The 17535-nt window shown below is 55.7% G+C and overlaps 1 protein-coding gene across 2 annotated transcripts in view; it reads right to left on the bottom strand.

Annotated features, from left to right (window-relative positions):
* Positions 1 to 17535, bottom strand: part of AGAP1 (ArfGAP with GTPase domain, ankyrin repeat and PH domain 1) — a gene marked incomplete at both ends in the record, with an annotated part of 360154 nt that overhangs the window by 127694 nt on the left and 214925 nt on the right. For both annotated transcript variants that reach the window (XM_084255022.1, XM_084255023.1), the window contains 2 exons: positions 743 to 911; positions 17252 to 17356. In XM_084255022.1, the coding sequence (XP_084111148.1) occupies positions 743 to 911; positions 17252 to 17356 (274 nt within the window). The remainder of the gene's footprint in view (positions 1 to 742; positions 912 to 17251; positions 17357 to 17535) is intronic.

The following is a 17535-nucleotide window of genomic DNA, read 5'->3' as shown; positions in this document are numbered from 1 at the left end:
AAGAAAGGGGCTTTTTTGCTGGAGAAAACAGCTAAAATGCGCGAAGGGTGCAGACGCTGCAGCAGCCAGCTGGTTGGGACTGAGCGGTCCTCAGCGCCTTTCTCTGATGAGCAGCGCGGGCGGCTGGACAGAACACCCTGCCCCAAAGGCGCCTACACAGAAGCCACTGGGAGCAGCTGCCGGTGGCCAGAGGCTGGGGATTTCTAAACACACCTGATTCCGAGCAAACACTCACTCCCCCTGATCCTGAACAGAAAGAGTCTCCTCCGCCAGAGAGGAAGGCACGCTGAAGTCGGCACGCTGAAGTCGTGTGAAGAATGATACAGCAGGTAACGCATAAAACGAGAGGATTTAAATGTCCGCAGGCCCAGCAGCCCCCTTGAAACCTTGCTCCAAATGTCTTCTCCAGTTCTAGATACTCAGTCCCTACAAATCTGTCAATACCGGCCTTGAGACTCCAGCAATGAATGTTTCTCTTTGGAAAGGCCCTTCCCTCGCAGGCAGAACAGCTTTCACACACCCAGCTCGGGGAGGACCTGTGGGTCCAGCTCGGGCAGCTGAGCCCCCAAGTGCAGGATGGCTGGGGCCTCACAGAACCCCTGGAGCAAAGGACCCGACACATCAGAGACGCGGCTTCCCCAACACACGGCTGCAAGCTACACTGGATCGAAAGAGCCCCGGAGGGCCCCGCCCCAGCAGCGCTGCCTCCCCCGACGTGTGCGGGCGCGTGGCGGGAGCTCACCTGAATTCGGGGAGATGTGTAAACTGCTCATGTCCTTGGACAGGCCGTTGGCTTTAGGGCTGGAGATGGGCGCGCAGGCCGACGTGGCGCGGGGCGGCCTCTTCCCTGGCACTTTCACAGTGGTTCTCAAAAGATCGATCTCTTTACCGTGCACGTTCTGCATGTAATCCTGTGGGAAATGTCAAAGGGCAGGAGAGGTTAGAAAGAGGATGGGGTCCAGGACACATGGTTCTAGCAGACATCATGGCTGGTGTCCCCGGCCTCCCATGGCGGCGAGTGCTTTAAAAATAAGGATGCTCTGATTGGTCCAGTCTGGTGACATCGTTGCGTTGGAATCAGGGCTCTGCCCATGTGCCCTGAGCAAACCCAGGCCCTGGGGACCCAAGTACATGCCTAGAACCTTCCATCAAGGGGAACTCGCAACCAGCCGGGGAACAATTTCCAATGACCGTGTATTCAATGCCACAGTAAGAGCCGAGGCTCTGCTGGAAGTTTTGGGTCAAGTTCCTGGAGCATCAAGCATCTAGATCAGATGGAAGCTGTCTCAGGACAACGCAGGTGAAGACTCTGAGTAAAAGGCCTAGCACCTCCTGAAGGACCCAGAGGCTGGCCCATGTGCTGAAGGCGGGCGGTGCTCCTGGGATGGCAGCGGGGAAGTTGAGGAGGAAGGTGCACTGACTGCTGCTCAGGTTTCTCCTAGCGGCTCCCTGGCTCAGAGGAAGCATCTGTTTCTACTCACTGGAGGTGAATGGCAGCTCCCAGGGGGCCACGGGAAGGCCAGGTGGACAGCAAAGCTCTTTGCAAATCACCTAACAACTCAACAACTCAGTCTGGAGTAAGTAATGCCCAAATGGCTGGTGGCGGGGCCGGGGGAGGCGGGGGCCTGCTGGAGCGTTGGGGGTTAGTGATCCTGTAATGTACCCTGGGGGGTAAGAAGCCCCTGTCCTGGGAAACACGCCACTGACACCACACAGCACAAGGGCACTGCCGACATCACTCCTGGGCAAACGGTACGGCAAGTGCTCTAAAGCAAGCAAGAACTGGGACAAACAGATCTTCTTGGATAGAATCTTGACGATTTTTAAAAAATAATATTAAGTGAACAAAAGTAATTTGTATTTAGAATTAAGGAATCGGTTCAGGTCCCTGTCATTTTAGAAGAACCGCAGCACAAACCAGCGCGTGGCCCGCCCCGGGCCCCCGGGAGGCAGGAAACACGCACGGTCCACTTGTGACGGCCGAGCAGAGGAGCCAACCGAGGCAGAGAGACCAGACCAAGTTCTAGAAGCAGAGTGCAAGGGCTGGAGGCCCCAGCCTGGCTGAGAAAAGGGGGCGGCGCGAGGAAGCCCCGGGGGCACGGAGAGGCGTTGTGGGGATTGCAGGACACGGCGGACGCCGGCAGGCACAGGCTGGAGACGTGGCCGCCGGCTTGTCAACGAGGAAGACACTGAGCGATAAGAAGAGCTGCAGAGAAAGGAACCAAAGTACAAGACTCTGGCTGCCGGGAAGTGAGTCGAACATGAATTCTCTTGACGGAGTGGGCGGTGGGGAGCGGGGGAGGCCAAGGACAGGCCCTGAGTGTCCAGCGCAGAGACCTCGCCCCGCGACCTCAGCAACGAGAGGCGGGACCAGCCCAGGCCGAGCAAGAGGACGGGCAACTCCTCAACAGAAGGCTCTCCACGGGTGCGCAGGCCACGCCCGGGGGGACAGTGTGATGGGGACAGTGGTGCGCTGGAGGCACCCCAGTCTTGGGAACCACCAAGCAGAGACGGGACCGGCGCGGGTCAGGTCCCAGGCACGGCCAAGCCCCTGGCCAGGTTGAGACACACAGACGTGTCCACAGACGGACGTGTCCATGGCCCAGAAGATGGGGCCACATGGGCACCCACGCCCAGGAGAGAGATTTGGCCAATCACGGCTTGACAAACTTTCAAGCAGTCAGATCTGCACTGATGGGAAATCTCACTTGCATACAGCAACCCGGCCCCGCCCCTCTGTCCACGCAGGCAGCTCGGCTCCCGGCACCACGGGCATGCAGCTCCAGCGCTCTCGGCCTCTGTGCCCCCGGACGGCTGCTGCGAAGCCCCCGCCAGTCCACGCTAACACTGCAGCTGCGATACTCGAGCGGCAGAGCAAGGGATGGAACGCTACTGCCACGGCCCGAGAGCTGTGGCTCACCAGCTGTGGGCTCAAGCAGCACCCCACGGCTGCAGCGTCAACCGGACACCTAGCAGGTCATCAAGCACCCCCGAGGAGGAAAAGACGCTTCAGGGTCCCCAGTGACATCTTAAAAGGACAGACCTCAAATGGCCACTTTAAGTTCCAGGTTTTTTTGTTCGTCGAGGTAACATCGGTCTACCACTCTAAGTCTCAGGTGTGCAGCCTCTCACTCCTGCACAGTACCTTGACCGCCCACACGCACCACCGGACGTTTAGTCGCCATTCCCCGCGGCTGACCCCCGCCCAGTCCCTCCTCCCGCTCCGGTAACCACCACTCGCCCAACCAGACTCTCGCTGGAGTCTATGGGATTGTTTGTGTTCTGACTGCTTTTTTCCTCCCTCTACATTCTGCAAGCAAGTGAAAGCACATGATACCCGTTTTTCTCCTTTTGATTTGTCTCCCTTAGCAAAATCCCCTTAGGGCTCATCCATGTTGGTGAAAACGGCAAGACTTCACCTTTCTTGACAACCGGTGAATAGTATTCCGCGGTGTGCCTAGAGACCACTTCTTCTTCTGGGGTGGTCAATTCTTTTTTTTTTTTTTTTAAATAGAGGCATGTTTATTTATTTATTTGTTTGTTTGTTTGTTTTTTGTTTATACATGCACTGGGTACAGTCAGAAGCGCGGGAGGGTGAGAGAATTCACCAGAGCCAGAGCGGGGAGCAGAGCAGGCAGAAGGACCGAAGGACACTGCTGAGGGGAGCAGCGGGCGGCAGGAGGGGTCTGCGCGCCATGTGGGACCCTCCTCTGGTGGCCGGGGAGCAGCCGGGGATCGAACCGGCGCCGCAGAGGCCAAGGGCAGCTTCGCAACCCAGCGCTCAACCGCTGCGTGGGGTGGTCAATTCTTGGTGCAGAAAAAATTTCAAAAAGCAGAGGCTAGACGTAGGAGGACCAGGGAATTGAAGACCAATGGGGGGAGGCTCAGCAGCTACCCCTGCAGTGGGGGCCAATTCAGACACCCTTCAAGGGGGGGTGAGATGGGGCCTAGATAAACCACCCAGAGACAGATGGGCACTTGCGCCGTCAGCCGGGGAAGCTGGGAGCAGAGACAGTGACCCGTCCCAGGCGCCCTAGGCTGGCTGCGGTGCTCATCTCCCCAAAGAGCTCAGTTGTCCTCTGGTCATCGTGGGAGAGTTATGGGTTTGGGGAAGGGTAGGATTAGGAAATTTGACTTCCTGTGCCTCAAAGATTCCATCCAGCAGTGACGGCGCTTGAGAACTCCCCAAACATAACTGACTGTGAAAAGTGGTTTTGGAAGGACATGGAACAAAGACCAAGTGTCCTTCAGTGAGAGTTGGGCTAGGCCTCCTGGAGGAAATAGAGGAACGACGCTCACTTAGCAGAAGGTGGGCCACGACATGCACATGAAGGAAGTGATCATGGGTAGTGCAGGTCAAGGTCATAAAATAAAAGGTTGTTCTTCAGCATCTTCAATCCACTCCCACTAACATCCACCGACAATACGCAAACCCAACTTTCAAAACCAAAGTTAAGGCTGGTGAGTAATGAATTCCTTCTTGCATAGTTACTCCTTTAAAAATATCAACTTGCTATAACTTTCTTCTTTAATGCCAATTCTTAACAAATTAAAATACAATAACAGGAGTGTAATTGAGCATTTATTGCTTATGGGCTCTAAAATGAGGCTAATCAGATAGTGACTAAGCCTCAGCATGGGCTCTTCTAATAGGCATGTTTTAACATACAATAACCAGGATATTTTATTTAAAATTATTATAGAGATGTACCAAGTGTCTGTTCTGCATCTGAAAGCAGCGAGGGACACATCCATCTTGAGCGCAGCGTGAGCCGGCTGTTTTCTTGCCCGAGTTAGGCGCCAGAACTTCAGAAGGACTAGTTCTAAAAAAACCGCAATATCAAATTGGCAATTCTTGTATTTTTACAAACTTTACAAAATGCACCTCCCAATCCATGAAAGCCTTCGCGGCGGTGCTTCGGAGCCAGGTGGAATGCAGAGACACGTGAGTCCCCGGCTTCTGCTTCTCCTCAGAGAAAGGACGCTGAGTTTTCTGGTTTTGAAAGAATCCATCCTTTCATCTCTGCCTGCTCGGCACTCGGGGAATTAAAGCGACCCCCACCCAACAGTGTCCCCCGCTCAGAAGTGGGCTGAGCAGTGGCTGGGGCTGAGGAAGGGACCTCGCTGGGTGAAATAAAGACTGCGGGCTTGATTTTGATATGCAAATGCTCCAGATACTACCCTCTCTGTGTTCCTGGTAGAAAATGCTGATGGAAGATAAAAGGGAAAAACCCTTTAACAAGGCATGAGGGTAATTCAAAACCAAGTACTTTTAAACAGCACTTAACAAGTCCCCGAGGCCCACTCAAGAGCCAGGTCCCCCAGAGGTGCCATCTCCTGCCCCTCAACAGCTTGAAAAAGTAGTAATTGCAAACCTATTTGCATTTTTCTTCTCAAGTTGTCCACGCTCACCCTGCGGATTATTTTTCCAAGCAGAGGGCCCGCGCCCAAAAGTGTCGGCAGCCCTGCATGCGCGGGCTGCCCGCGCACCTTTGCCACCCCTTGTTTTTTACATTTCGCTCCTAATTATGTTGCATCTATTGCCGTACACTTAATTAGCTGCATTAATGTGATTTCTTTTCACATAGTCAAGCAATTAAGAGCTATGATTGAGTTTCATTCAATTAGCCTCAACAAACATGCTAATTGATGTCCCACATGCAAATGAGGTGCAATGAGAGAAACCTGCTAGCAATTGAGAGCTGTGTCAGGGACCCCCGGCTTCAGCTTGCTGACAGAAGTGCCGCAGAGCGGGCTCCCACCTTCTGGGGGGCCGCCTTCTGCGAGGGCCGGGGAGTCATTAGCGCCCGGCGTGCCGGATCCCTCCCGATACTTGAAATTAATTGATTCCTGTTACACAGTGTTGTCCTACAAGCTCACCGGAGTGGGCCGCCGGGACCGGAGGTCAAGCACTACCTGCCAGTGGGCTCCGCCTGGCGGGGGTGGGGGGCGGGAGAAAGACCTCGTCAAAATGCTGCGGAGGCCGCTAAAAAACACAGACGACGTGCTCCCCAAAACGGCAACGGAAGAGGAGCGGAGGTCTGGTCGGGGCATCCTGAGCCCCCTCCCCTGCGCAGTGGCCCGTATGGATGTTCTCAGTAAATGGTGACTTCATCTTTGTCAGCTCTGGGGCATTTGGCACTGGGAGTTGAGCTCAAAATACAGCAATCCATCAAGGCTCCCTAAAAATACTCTTACTATATTGATTCGCATCGCCTTGCATCCGATGTTACCTTTGGCTGTCTGGTGAAGGATGGTTTGCCTCGTGTGTTCGTACGGGCACCTAATGCAGTCAACAGGATCTTATAGCCAAGCTGAAACGTGAGGGATAGGACTGGCATCTCCGAGCTGGACCCTCGGAACCGCAGCATCTATAATCCCCAGGTACAGACAGCGCGATCCAGTCACTCCAGTTTCCCACATCCTGTTGAGATCGACTGCACCTTCAATTCCATAATTCGATGATGGAAAACAAATAGAAACCTTTGTTCCAATTAGTGTTTCCCAGAAAATTCTGGTTTCTAATTGCATATGAAAGTGGAGGAATCAGACGCTTTCTAGCAGGAGGTAGTATCTGTCAAAGTGAGATCACCGTTAAGATGCACTGTGAGTTTTTTGGTCTGTGCCCAGGGCCAGGCTAACCGGGGTTCCTCCTTGCATAATCTAGCTCAGCAGCCCTCCAAGTGTGGTTCCCGACACCCTACTGTGGTTCACAAGTTCAACACTATTTTCAAAACAACTCTAACACATTGTTTGCCTTTCTCAGCACGTGGACATTTGTTCTGAAGCAATTTGTGCAAAAGTGATGGTGGGGGAGGCCGCCCCAGCACAGACGGGGCTCCAGGCTGTGCTAGGAGGTACTGAGAACACAAACAAAGGAGAACAGCTCCACTTCACCCCCAAACAGACAAAAGACGAAATAACAGCTGCTGCTTTAAAATATAAACAAAAAATAATAGGCAAACCCAACAAAGCTACTGATAAAAAAAAATTCCAGCCCTTCAGTATATCTTCTAATCTTCGGGGGGGAGGACGTGATCAGAGTGTGCCGCACGCCCAGGCTGGGCCTGCAGAGACGCATGCCAGCAGCTGTGTCAGTTGCAGCCGAACTAGCCCCCGTTTTGCCCGGACCACCTTGTTCCTCCAAGAATGACTATGTCAGACATTAACTATGGCTATTCCGTCTCGGGCAGTTGGCGGATATTTTCTTGAAAGCGAATGAAGTGAGGACTGCCAGGACAACAGCTGACAGCAACTGCGGCCAGCAAGACCAGCACTTCCCAGGGACAGCCGAGAGTTTGGAAAACTTGTGTCTCTCACCAAAGGCCTGACGCCTTCCAAATTCTTGGATTTTTTTTCTGGCATGATTTGGGGGCTCTATATGATGAACAGTGTCCCCATTTGGACACTGCAAACCTCTGTTAAACGGTATTTTGGGGTTGAATCATGGAGGAAAGACCTTCCAAGGCGCCAGACAGTCACTGGCTTCCGGTGCAGCAGAGCAGCTTAGGGCCATGATTTCAGACGCCGCGCTGCATCCCTGAGCTTGGAGAAACTATCTCGCGCCAGTTTTTGGTGGAGTATCTGCAAACATCCACAAGGATCTGCAGTGGCCGCGAGGCGACAGTTTCTTCACAGACTTTAACCAAATGAACTTGTCACCACAGACTGAACAGAGACGATCTTTTTACTAAACCAGACGTCAGAGACCTTTGGGGGAAAGGAAAACGAGGCTACACTTCTCAGGACCCTTTTGTTTTGGAAAATGTATTTTTTATTAAAATGCTATTTGTGTGATACTATGGCGTCAAGGGTGATTTATTATTGTTTTAAGGGAACTACAGGAATACTGGGAATCTCAGTTTTCATTTAAAATCTGTCTCAGTCAATTGCTAACAGAAGTAAGAGCACATACGAGTCACAGAAACAACCGCTCTTTTGGGTTCCTCAATGAAGTTTTTGGAGCCTCACTCATTTTTAGGAAAAGCAGGGGGTCCCGCAGCCACCGTCTCGCTTACTGTCCCCTCTGTGTGAGCTGCGCCGGGAGCCGGAGCTCGGCAGAGACATGACAAATGGCCCCGGGACCGGGCGTCTCCTGTGGGAGGAGAGACTCGCTCGTCCCTATTTTCACTCCACTTCTCGAACGTCCGGGTTCAAAGAGGAGCAAGAGGAATAGTCGTTTGTGTAAGTTCTTTTTTTTTTTTCTTTTATATCCAAAAGGGCAGGTTTATTATAAAAAGGGAGACGAGAGCAAAGGACGCGTGCACAGACACAAGTGGGCAGAGAAGAGCGGCCCCGAAAGAGACAGGTTTGCTGAAAAGAGGCCTGCACGGTCCAGGCGGCGGCCTCGGGAGGATGGAGAGGAGGCTGCTGGCCGAGGCCCAGGCGGGCAGGAGACACTTAGCCCAGGGCTTTGAGGCCCCTAAGCCCAGGGCTCTAAACAAGCGTGCAGAGAAGCCACCGCGAGAGGCGCTGCTGCCCCACGGCCCACGGCCGCTCTTCTCAAAGGAAACTGGCCCAAAAGACTTGCATGACGCCGTCCACTCCCAGCCTCCACGAGCAGGGAAGGGTGCCTCACACACAGACCCTGGCGCCGAGGAACCCTGGGAACCACCCATTCACGTCCGTTTGGCTCACATAACCCCAAGGGGACAGTTTCCCCTTCCCATGAAGCTCACTACTCACAGCAGCGTGGGGGGAGGCGGCCTCCACAGGGAAACCCCAGTGGGAATCATCTGCTGCCCGAGACAGTCCACAGTGCCCAGGGCTGGACTTCCGGAGCCACGGTCCACTGTGCGGTGGCCACTGAGGGAGGCAGGGACTCGCAAAGGGGCCCGAGGCGAGGCATCGGTTAGGACAGACTCTTACGAAGTGTTTAGTAGGGCTGGGCCACCGCAGAGACGTGGTCGAAGAGCAGGCGGGGCGGGGTGGGGTGGGGTGCCCGGGCCACACTCAGCGACGTCGGAGAACTGGGCCCCACTCCAGGGCTCGCTCTCCAGCTGCCCGTGCAGGGGCCGGCGTGTACCCCGTGTGGGCCTGAGGCCAACGTCAGCCCAGGGGAACAGGTCATTATAATAGAAACCCAAATAGCAAACTCCAAATTGAATTATGAATATACCTCGTGCCTCTTGATCGTGTCTGCCTTGATTGACCTAGTCTATTGAGCTTTACGCTGCAAGAAAGATTTTTCTCATTTTAGGTGAAATTGAATATTACCCAGTTGTAACCCATGCGTGTTCAAACCTAGCCTCTACGAAATGAATGTGTCGGAGATGAAAACGACCCCGTCTTCCCAGCCACCGCGGGTTCTCCCCAAAGCAAGCGTGAGTGAAATTTCACCACAAAGAACGTCACGGAGGCAGCGCTATTCCGTGGCGACGCGAGTATCTTAGTAATTAAATCTGGCTTGAAACAACTGGACCGGTACCGAGCTGTCGGGGGTTTTGAGTTATATGGGCGCGCTCACCATCACCCCTCAGATCCAGCCCGAGCGCTTTAAAAACTTCAGATTTCTCGGCTACATCCGCAGCACTTTAAAGCCACAGATTTTTAAGACAGACGTGCGTGCACGCTGACCCGGGCAGGCGCTAACGAGCGCTGTGCTTCCTCTTCTGCCGCTGGCTCCGGAGAGCACAGAAAAATCCCCGTGTTTTTAGTTTTGCCCATTAGAACATTTAAGCACTTCCCTTTGCTAAACTTTCACTAGACCTGCTTGGGATTCTCACCGCTCATCTCCTCGCTGCCTGGACAGGAGCTGCTCCGCTCTGCCCACACCACGTCCATTCCCCCCCGACTAGCGGTGGCCTCTCTGGTGACCATCCCTTCCCCGCTGCGACACCGAGGAAAGTCTGGAAGACAGAGCTGGAAGCCTCCGTCCTGGGCAGCGAGGGCGCCTGCATCCCACCGCACCCTTTGGGGGGCACGTGATGTATCATCCTGGGCCCCACTTTCATGTGATGTATCATCCTGGTCCCCACTTTCACGTCTTGCAAAAAGAAGCAGAAGCGGTTCTTGCCTCGGGGATGGCTGTGACGATTCCCTGAAACAGCATCTGAGAAAAGGCCCACAAAGGGGCCAAGGCTTGCAACAAATGGGGCTCTTAATACCCTTGGCCAATAAACCCCGAGGTACGTGCCCCGCGATCTTACGTGGGCACTTCCTGAGCGCAGGCCGCGGTTCCCACTGGCGGCAGCGATGCTGACGTGATAAGCCGTCAGGGGCGCCGGCAAAGCTATTTCTCACTTTGCAGCAAAGGGGGAAAAAATGTGTCCTCTAGAACTGCGTGACATTTTTTACTTCTTCTCCAGTTCCTTCTCCTCCTCCTCTGTGGCTTTTTTTTTTTTTTTTTTTTTTTTTGGTGGGGGAGGCATGCACAGGGTCGTCAGACATTTTTATTGCAAAATGCCGTCTGGAAAAGATGCAAAACGAAATTGCTAAAATGCAAGGGAGAAAAATAAGGGGGAAAAAACAAAAGGCCCCCTTCCCTTTGCTTATTGAGTTCAAAGGCATAACATGCAGCGCCCTGCAGCAAATGGGAAGCTACACTAATTTTAAAGCCATAAAACGCTATCAAGTGCCCTGCGGGGCAGGACTACACTGAAGCTAGTGGCACCTAAATAAGACATGGTTCATTTACTTCGCAGCTTAGCCTAATGTAATCATCAGCGGATTTTTAGCCTAGAGTTGTAACAGGCAAACAGCCGGTGCGCAGAGGCGGCCCTCCCAGCCATTGAGGGGGCCGCAGCTAGATTGCTGTTGATTAGAAAATTTTTCAGTTTTGACAAGCACTTAATGAACATAAATCGCACCTTGATGGGTTTCCGTCGGGGCACAGGCACACCTGAGAAGAAGCGGCCACCGCCACCTCCCCCGGCCGGCAGGACCTTAGCAACAAGCGGGCAATCAGGTGATGAGCCATAGAGGAAAATATTTATAAAATATAATAATGAAATTCAATTTCTTAGTGGCAGCGAAGGAACATTCCCTCACCACCCCCTACGTCCACGGCTCCCACAGGGGGTTCTGCGCGGCGACTTCTGCCGGGGAGGAGACGGCGGGCTCGGTGGTCACCCTGGATCCCCAGCCTGGTCAGCAACACCGGGGCCAACGCGGTGGGTGGGGGCAAAGGGAGGCGCCAGGCTGGCGAGACCCGCGCTCTGCCGGAGCCCAGGACTTGGCTGCAGCCACACGGCCCCCCAGCATCCACGGGAGTGCACGCACACGCTGCCAGTTTTAATCTACTGGAGCAAGATGGGAGAAGGATTTTTCCACAGCAGCAAATAGGTGAGGTGGGACCTCACGAGTGGGCGGTGTGAGCTCTGGGCCCAGGACGAGCTGCGGCCTGCTCTGCTCTCCCCGCTCCACTCAGCGGGCCGGCCAGCCCCAGGCCTCGTTTGCGAATCACAAACACTTTCCAAACCCTGCGGGCTGCAGAAAATAAACAAGGACTCCTTAGGCAGGAATAAGACTTTGATAAAGAGTCGCGGATTTGTGTTACGTGCCCAGGATACGGGGTTCTCTGCAGCCGTTTCTTCCCTAAGAAAAGTAGCTGCTCCCTGGAAATGCTGATGCCCCATGGCAGCGCCATCGTGCGTCTGAGACACGGGAGAAACACTTCATCGCAGCATCTGAGACCAGGGGGGAAAGCCGAAAACAGTCCCAGGTCACCCGAAGCAGCCAGGGCCGGCACTCCCGCCCCATCGAGGGGCTTGAGGGGCAGGGTGGGCAGCCTCCCGACCATCATTCGGGCTGTTGCTCCCCCGCAGTCCACTCAGCTCAGGCCTGGACTCCGGCAGTGTCGTTCAACTGGGGTCTCCGCGGTTCCCCCATGCAGTGATCTCCCATGAAAACCTCGTGCCCCAGAGACACCCGCACGCCCCGCTCACGGCGGCATCAGGCAGAGGCTGGGGGGGCGGGCAGGTGAGCTCCTGGCTAACTGCACCTCGTTCTCCACCAGATAAGACAGCACTAGACTCGGGGACGCGTTGGGTGCAGGCCCAGGGGTGTCTGGCTTATGGGAGAACTCGGCTGTGAAACGAGCCAAGAGAGCAGAGAAACGACCCCACAGAGTAAGGGGACATGAGGCCGGGCCCCCAAACAGGTCTGCAGACCGCAGGGCGGGAGCTTCAGAACCTCGCTGGAGCCTCTCCGGAGCCCGGTGTACAGGGTTTTTATCCTGTTAGCCCCAAGAGAGCAGACAGACATGGGATTTCTTTCTGCCCCCCAGAGCTCCAGGCTCAGAAGGAGGAGCACAGCCTGTGAGGCCGGCCCAGAGTCCATTCCCACTTCCCAGAACAGGTGACCTAGAGCTGGAACGAGGTGCTCGCCTGTTGCCAGACCCCAGATCTTTGTGCGCCAACACCTAGGCAGCCTCATCTACCTGCACGCGGGCTTTTGGGAGGGCGGCTCCCAGCACGTTTGCAGGCTTTGTGCCTTTCGAGAACATGGGGCCTTCTCCCCGCGCTGGCGCAGGCCCATGCTCACTTGGGGAGCTCTAGTTATGTGTTGTGGCTACTATCCTCGGTTCCCACCTCCCTGGCATGTTGAAAGAAGAGCCAGACATCCAGGGCGAGGCTGGCACCCGGGCATCCTGAGAGCAAGGGAGCCACGGGCCTGGATTCACAGGTACTGACCAGTGAGCGGCACCACCGGTGGGGCACCGACGTGGACAGGCAGGCCCAGGGCAGGCCTCCTCTGCCACTAGGCCTCACAAGACAGAGCAGCGGAGTCTCTAGAAGATGCCCAGAGGAGAGCTGAGCCCCCTTGGGAGGGTGGCGGGCCTCCTGCAGTGGACATCTGCAGGAGAGACAGCGGAGCCAGAAGCAGCCAGGCCGCAGCTGGGGGACAGAGAGCAGAGGTCAGCTGCCAGCCGAGCGGTCGCAGTCATGGGTGAGCCTGCACCGCGGGACTTCATGGCGACGGCCTCCCCCTCGGTAAGGAAGGGAGGGCTGTCTGCTCGGCTGGCGGGTTGTCCTTTGACTCCAAAGGGCCTCCATCTGGAAACCAGGGATTTGCAGTTGTCTGTCTGCCTTCTGCCACGGTGTAGGGAACCGCAGACATGCCCACACGTCACTCCGTGGCCCCAGCCTCAAGAGCCCGGGACCCTCAGCAGACGTGGGAGGCGGCACAGACTGGCAGGCTCCCAGGAGCCCCGTCCCCAGGGAGAAGGCCGCTGTGTGCGGGCAGCGCATTGAAAGGGAGTGGATTTCTGTCTGATTTTGCAACTAGAAACGTCCTGAAACCAGCATTCTGCTGACACTTTCGAGCGTGAGTTTCACTCTGACATGGAAAGGCGCAGAGAGACTTCGACGTCCAGAGTCAAAGGCTCAGAGGAGCGAGACGCCCCCATCGGGGCGGGACGTCCAGGGGGCAAGGCCGCCTGCACCGAGAAAAGGCAGCAGCACAGCGTCCGGCCAGACCGCAGGTGGGGGACACCCGCCCATGCGGAGGGGACAATCCCAGACCTGTCGGCGGGGGGCGTTCCTGGTCACGCGTGTCCTCATGGGGAGGCCCAGGGGAGCCGTCCTGGACGGGCACCGCGAAGTCCTTGGCTTGCCCGGCGCCAGGACCCAGCTTCTGACCGTGGACCCGCCGCACACGCCTTCGTCAGCAGGAATTTCGCTGAGCCCTCGACGGCTGCCCTGGACGCGGAAGATGGATGGGCGGCGGTGCCGCGCGGTGAAGCCCGAGGGCCGCGCTCTTTCTCATTATCCCTCCATTTTTCTATCAAGGTGCTCCCTGAGGCTCACATTTACGTTCACAGAACGGGCTGCCCTTCGCCCGTCCGGACTGTGACTGTGATCCGCGGGGTCACAGAGCCAGGAGACGCTCCCCCGTCACTCCCCGCCCCCAGAGAGCGAAGCACCGGGGCTTTCTAAAGGGCTGTGGACACAGAGCTTTGCAGAGAAACCCGAGCACAGAGCAGGAGGCGGCCGCTGGCCTCCCCGCCTCCTGAGGCGGCCGGGGCACCTCAGCAAGACGCCGGTGGAGGTGGGGGAGCGTGACGCTGGCCGGTCCCGGAGCGAGGGCGGCCGGCATGTCCTGGGTCGCCTGGACTCCGGGTTTCAGCATCGAACTCCACGTCCCGAGCAGGTGGTTGCCCTACTCGGAGCCTCCCCTGCACCAAAGCGGCCCCGCTGCACCTAGCCTGGGTCACACGGGGGTGATTTCGCTTGCTCGCAACATCCTGAAGAAGAAAGAAGAATCAAGAGCCCTGGGTCTTCTGGGCACTCATCTTGGGGCGTAACTGACACCTGCGCCCCTCCTCAGGAGGCTAGCGGGCTCCAGGAGCCTCGGTTTGCCGAGAGATGCTGGTGGAAATCCCAGCCGCACTGAGGCTGACGGACCAGCGGGCACCCCCTCCCCTAGCCACAGGCTCTTTCTTCACATTTCCAGAGTGGGTACCTGCAGGCCGGCTTCTCGAGGTCCACCTTCAAATGCGCCACCTGGTTGGAAGGGGCCTGAGCACACGCGGGGGGAGCAGATGCGCCCTCCCCGGCAGGGTGGTTGCCCAGGCCCAGGGCACCATCACACGTGCGGCAGGGATAGTGGGCGTCTTCCGGCCTCCTCCCTGGCAGCCCAAGTGCTCCTGCACGCCCAGCCTCCACCCGTAGAAACCCACGGAGAAACCCTGCCAGAGGAACATCTACTAGAGCCCCAGAAGCACGCCTGCTTCCTTCCCGCAGACAGGCCCTGCATCGGGCGGGGCCTGGCGGGCGCAGGTGCAGAGGCCCCGCTGCTGAGAAGCACTTGAGCCTTTCTCGAAAAGTGTCTCAAAACGACAGCTTGTTGGGCCCGGCCCTTCTCGTGGGTCCTGGGTGGAGAGGGCTGCAGGCGACGTCACAGTAGTGCAGACGCGACGTGGTGGCCGGTAACGGGAGACACTCAACGGTAACAAAACCCAGAGGCAGGAGGTAGGCAGATTTCCCCAGACTCAACCTCCTACAGCATCGGGGCAGGTGGCCAAGGACGCCACACCGTCGCCTGCTGACCTCTGCCACCGGGTGTCTGGAGACCACCAGCGAGGTGGGGCAGTGCAGGGTTGGTGGAGATGACCGGTTCTGTGGTCTTCTGTGGTTTTCCAGACTATCCTCACTGGGCCTCTGCCCAGAGTGTAGCATTTTGAGACTTGAATGAGCCATACGTCTGTGAGTGCCTGGATTTTCCTTAGAGGGAACCTGTCCTGCCGGCAGGAGCCTCCTAGACACCTTCACAGCCCAATGCAAAGAGTGTGGGGCCATCTGGGTCAGAATAGAGGCGTGGCTCCCCCAAAAGCTTCAAGCAGAATGGACCCAGAGACGATGCTGGGTGCTCACACCCCCCAATGTTCACCCACAGCCTGGTTGTGAAAATAAAACTGAAAAGCACCATCTTTTCACGCGCTTGTCCCTCAAGGCCACCCCCGGACTGAGCCGCTCCCAGTCCCCAGGAGACCGGCACTGGCTGAACTGTGCTCAGAACAACCTCGGCTCCCGCGTGCCAGACAATTCTAGGCAAAGCCCCTGAGTGGCCCCCTGCGTTCCAGGGCGATCCACCGCCCTCAGTGTAGTCAGATGCCAGACACACCAGATCGTGTATGTTGTGCAGAATTGAGACGGAATTGGCAGACACTGGAGAGGTCTCAAGAAAACATCTGCAGACTTTCTGAAGGGTGGGCTGGGGTTGAGCGCTTAGGCGTTCGCCCTCCCGCAGAACTGCCCAGGCCTCGGTTCCAGTCAGCGAAGCCCGACAGGGCAGGGTTCTGACCACCTTCTCTAACGGAGAGCAGCTGGGCTGGCACAGGCTTTGTGCTGATGGGGCTCTAGGCAGGACTCAGGAGCAGGGCGGCCTCCCCGCTGAGGGCTGGTGTTGGGGAGGCACCCACTGCTGGGGTGCAGGACCGGTCTTGGCAGGGTTCTGGGAGACTATGATGAAGTCTCTGCTTTGGAGACCCCCCTGGAGATGCAACATGCCGCTAGTCCCCAAATAACTCCAATCAACCGGATGCCCCCTCAGCCCCACACAGAATATATATCTCAAAGACAGACCCAATGGCAAGATGGGAGGACTTGACCACAGTCGAGATTGCAAGAAACACCTGCTTTTTGAGCTCGTGCTGAGGGTGAAGTCATCGTTGTGACTCAGCTCGTGCTGAGGTTGAAGTCATCGTTCACCCCAGCAAGCCAATGACCCTGCAAGGGGCCCCCTGAGACCAGCATATTGGGGGAGGGAGATCTGAACATATATTCAAAAACTATACATTCCACACACAGGGAGAGCAGCGCCTCATGGAACATCAGGGTCTTGCAGATGGCAACTTACAGTGAAACGCAGAATGAAATCTGGCCCCGAAGAACATCATTTCATTTGACGTTGGTGGAATTGTGTTTTTCCCTCATCAATATCATAATGGCAAAGTGGCATACACATAGGTATTTTTTAATTTGCTGTATTTGCTTAATCTTAATACCTTAAACTGATCATACATTGTGTCCATTCTATACAATTACATTATAGTACATACAGTTATATTTTACCTACATCCGCATCTGTTTTTTTAAGGGACGTGCTCTGAGTCTGCTGGGAAGGTCCCTGGTGCATTGCCAGGGGATCAACTGATTGGCCCTTTCTAAGAACCTGGCTCTGGACACCCAAAGCCATAAAGGCACAGATGCTTTTCAACCTAGGACGCAGAGCTCAGCTTCTGTCCCAGGAAATGGGCAGAGAGTTGCAAAATTAGGCCACTGAAGAGTTTCTTCTAATAGTAAAAACAATGCAAAAGGGGTCTATTTGCCAAACATCCAGTGCGGAGATGCTTTTAAATCAATGAGGGCACATTTGCACGATGAATATTATACAGCCATGAAAAATAACGGTGAGCAAGTGTACCTGCGGAAGGGAGACCTAGCGCTACTTAGGGAAGCAACCCACATCCTGGCCTCCGATGTAATTGCTCCACCGATTCAATGTTCAGATCGATGTTCTCTTTTTACCTTTCTCCTTGACTCCCTGCTCCAGTCTTTCTACTTGCATTTAAAGTTCTACCTCATCCATGCATGTGTTACTGTAATTCAAGGCTCCAGGGCCACAGATGGATGTTGAGGGGGGAGAGGGAGACATGGTCTTAAGGGGTGCAAGGGGCCTATTATTAATCTCATGAGGGGGCAGGGGGCGTGACTTCAACTTCAGCTTTGAGGCTAGTCTGCTGTCACCCTGCTCCCCCCCCCACGCCCTGTGTTTCCACTGTCTGCCCGCGCCTCGGAGTGACACTCACATGCAGGCTGGGGTGGTAGGTGAGCAGGCCGTTGTCACACAGGGTCACGTACTTCTTCTTCCACTCCTTGTTCAAGGACTTGCCGCTGCGCTTCAGCAGGATGCCCTGGAAGGAGAAGGAGCCAGTGTAAAGGCTTGTGAGGCCCAGAAACCAGGAGGCACCGGATTTGAACACCTTGAGGACTGTGTTTTATCTTAAAATGGAAGTGATGGGTCTGTACCCTGGCGATTTGGATTTTCTGCATTTTCACTCAGGACAGCAGGCCCGGCTGTCCACGGCACATG

The sequence above is a fragment of the Talpa europaea genome, assembly GCF_964194135.1.
Source record: "Talpa europaea genome assembly, chromosome: 1".
Classification (NCBI taxonomy): Eukaryota; Metazoa; Chordata; class Mammalia; order Eulipotyphla; family Talpidae; genus Talpa; species Talpa europaea.
Note: the sequence above shows the minus strand (reverse complement) of the source record. Positions and strands in the feature narration are given on the sequence as shown.